The sequence below is a fragment of the Guillardia theta genome, assembly GCF_000315625.1.
Source record: "Guillardia theta CCMP2712 unplaced genomic scaffold GUITHscaffold_126, whole genome shotgun sequence".
Taxonomy (NCBI): domain Eukaryota; class Cryptophyceae; order Pyrenomonadales; family Geminigeraceae; genus Guillardia; species Guillardia theta.
Window position 1 is genome coordinate 101,457 of NW_005434548.1, and position 2,428 is coordinate 103,884.

The 2,428-nt window shown below is 52.8% G+C and overlaps 1 protein-coding gene across 1 annotated transcript; it reads left to right on the forward strand.

Moving 5' to 3' along the window:
• Positions 1 to 833: 833 nt before the first annotated feature.
• GUITHDRAFT_118372 (hypothetical protein) lies at positions 834 to 1,377 on the forward strand (the record flags this gene model as incomplete). Its single annotated transcript, XM_005822378.1, has 2 exons — positions 834 to 869; positions 925 to 1,377. The coding sequence occupies 2 exons, from the start codon at positions 834 to 836 to the stop codon at positions 1,375 to 1,377; spliced, it is 489 nt and encodes a 162-aa protein (XP_005822435.1).
• Positions 1,378 to 2,428: the final 1,051 nt, after the last annotated feature.

The following is a 2,428-nucleotide window of genomic DNA, read 5'->3' on the forward strand; positions in this document are numbered from 1 at the left end:
GATATTCTAAAATAACCCCTACCCCCCACTTAAGATAAGAGCAGCTACCCTACCCTACTTCAGACTGTTCACGGCCCGCGCTACAAGTTTCCGCCACCCGCTCCCCTCCACCGTTTCCCCAATCTCCTCCTCTCCCTCCCTCCCTTGCTCTAGGATCGACTCGACCACTCGAAATTGAGGTAGCCTCCTCTCTTGGATACTCACTGCCTCCCTCGTTCCTCCTGTTCCCCTCCTCCTCCCATTGCCTGTTGTATCCGTCCAAATTCGTTACTTCCTTCACTCGCCCATCCACCCCTTCTCTCAGCCCTTCCCCATCCCCATTTGGAAGTGCCCGTTGCTCTCCACAACTTTGGCAGCCTCTGAACGCATTCTCATCATTGCCGTGAACTTTGATCTATCTGCGATTCATCATCCTCTCTCCCTCTCGCGGCTCTCATCGCGCGAACGAACTTCCGTGGTTTGGCCACAACACATGTTGATTTCCGAACGTGCCCCGCTAACTTGGACTCCCTGCTCTCCGCCTCACGCAAAACTTCCATCAAATCCCATCTCTCCATCATGATCTAATCCTCGAGCTAGTTTCACACCATTTGACCTCCCCCCCATTCCTCGCCTGCTGATTCCTTGCTCAACTGAGCTGGGGCCCTAAACCCCTCCGCACATTACGATCCTGACTGTTGGATTTCAGAAGACATGAACATCTGAACAGGACCGGAACAGCAGGAAGAGGAGCATCAAGCATGGCAAGCGTTCAAGTTTTCCCCCGGAGGAAGAAGAGCGGGATGGAGCGAGGCGAAGCGTTAAACCTGACTCACTCAGACATTTTAAGTCTCATGCACATGAGGCAGGAGGAGGCGGCAAAGAAGCTGGTACCTGCCTCCTCCTTTCACACCTCCCTGCCTCACTGACTCTGTGAACCCGCAGGGCATATCAGTGACGGCTCTGAGGAGTGCAAGTAAGAAGCTGGGCATCCACAAGTGGCCATACTCGCGAAGCTCTGGCGACGATTCGAGTCACGAGGTCGCCGAGTCGGACAGTGGCGGCCCCTCAACATCTGCTCCTTCCTCCATGAACGCTGCACCATCGATCTTCACGCCCGCCATGACGATCCTGTCACCGGCAGCGTCGCAAGACAGCGCAAGCTACCATCAACCCATGGCGGTGTGCGACTGGCCTTCTACAACAGCAGACGTGGATAGTCCTAGTGTCTCGGAGGTCAACCATGAGGCTAGTTATGGACTTCATCCTAACTTGTGCCTTGACGACGAGGGAGGTCACCTGTCCCCTCGCTACATCAACTGGTTCGTTCAGATGTCGGACGGGGAGAGCGAGGAGTTCTCGTTCTACTTGCGGCAGGAGGCGTCAATGATGACTTGATGAGAGTTCATGTTTTTTCTGCAAGTTGTTCGCTCGAGGTTGTCGATGGACGTTGACATGCGACGGGCGACTCAGAGGTGGACTGATAGTCCTCATCGAGGATTTTGGCCTGGGGTCAACCTGTACACTACATGCGCAGTCAATTAAGGTGTGAAACATTTTCTCCCTCGATTCCAGTCGGCTGGGCGAGCAATCGGATGCTACCTGTTAGCGACATCATCAGGATTGTACTTGAAACCACTGGTACGAAAGTTTCAAGCACAAGACGAATGTACTGCGGAGCGAAAGTAACCTTTACAAAGGAACTAGAAAATAAAGGCAGCAAACGACTGCGGATGCCAACCCAGGCAAACGTCGGCAGTTCAATCCTTTACCCTTCAACCAGCGGGGATGTAATGCATATGCCTGAAAAGGACTGGACAAAGAAACGTTTCGCAGTCTAGCCAGAATTCTCAAGCTTCTTCACCACCTTCCTCAGTCTTGGGCGCTTTTCCCCCGACATTGAGGATGTGGACGTCAAAGAATGTGCACGAGTCCGCTGGTACACTTGAAGGTGTTGCCGGTGATATGACGAGTTAGTGCAGTGTTGCGTTTTATTTGACATCCAATACAAAGTATACTGATTACACACCATGCGGTCTCATGGCTGTTAGGAAGAGAGCAGATGTCATCAGGTACTTGTCAGTCGGAACAGAAACCCTTCCGAAGACTCAAGTAGAACTGCAACGGGTGACTGTGAACCAGCAAGCGTCGTGCGGCAGCTCAGGTACGCAACTCGCTTCTCGACGGCACTCTTCCATGAGAGGAGGGACAACAAGACAGATGTAAGAGATTTTCAACTCACCGCAGGGATTGTCTCCAGAGCGTCAGAAGCCCTCGCCGGGTTTGCGGTTGCTCCATGCGATGACAGCGACATGGCATAATGCTGTCTACTCTTGCTCATCGCAACTACTCTCTTGCCCTCGCCTCTGCTATGCGCAGGCTATGATGGAGCGGGAAAAGAGAAGGAATTGACTGTCTAGGAAGCTGATGATAACAAGGGAGTTGAGAG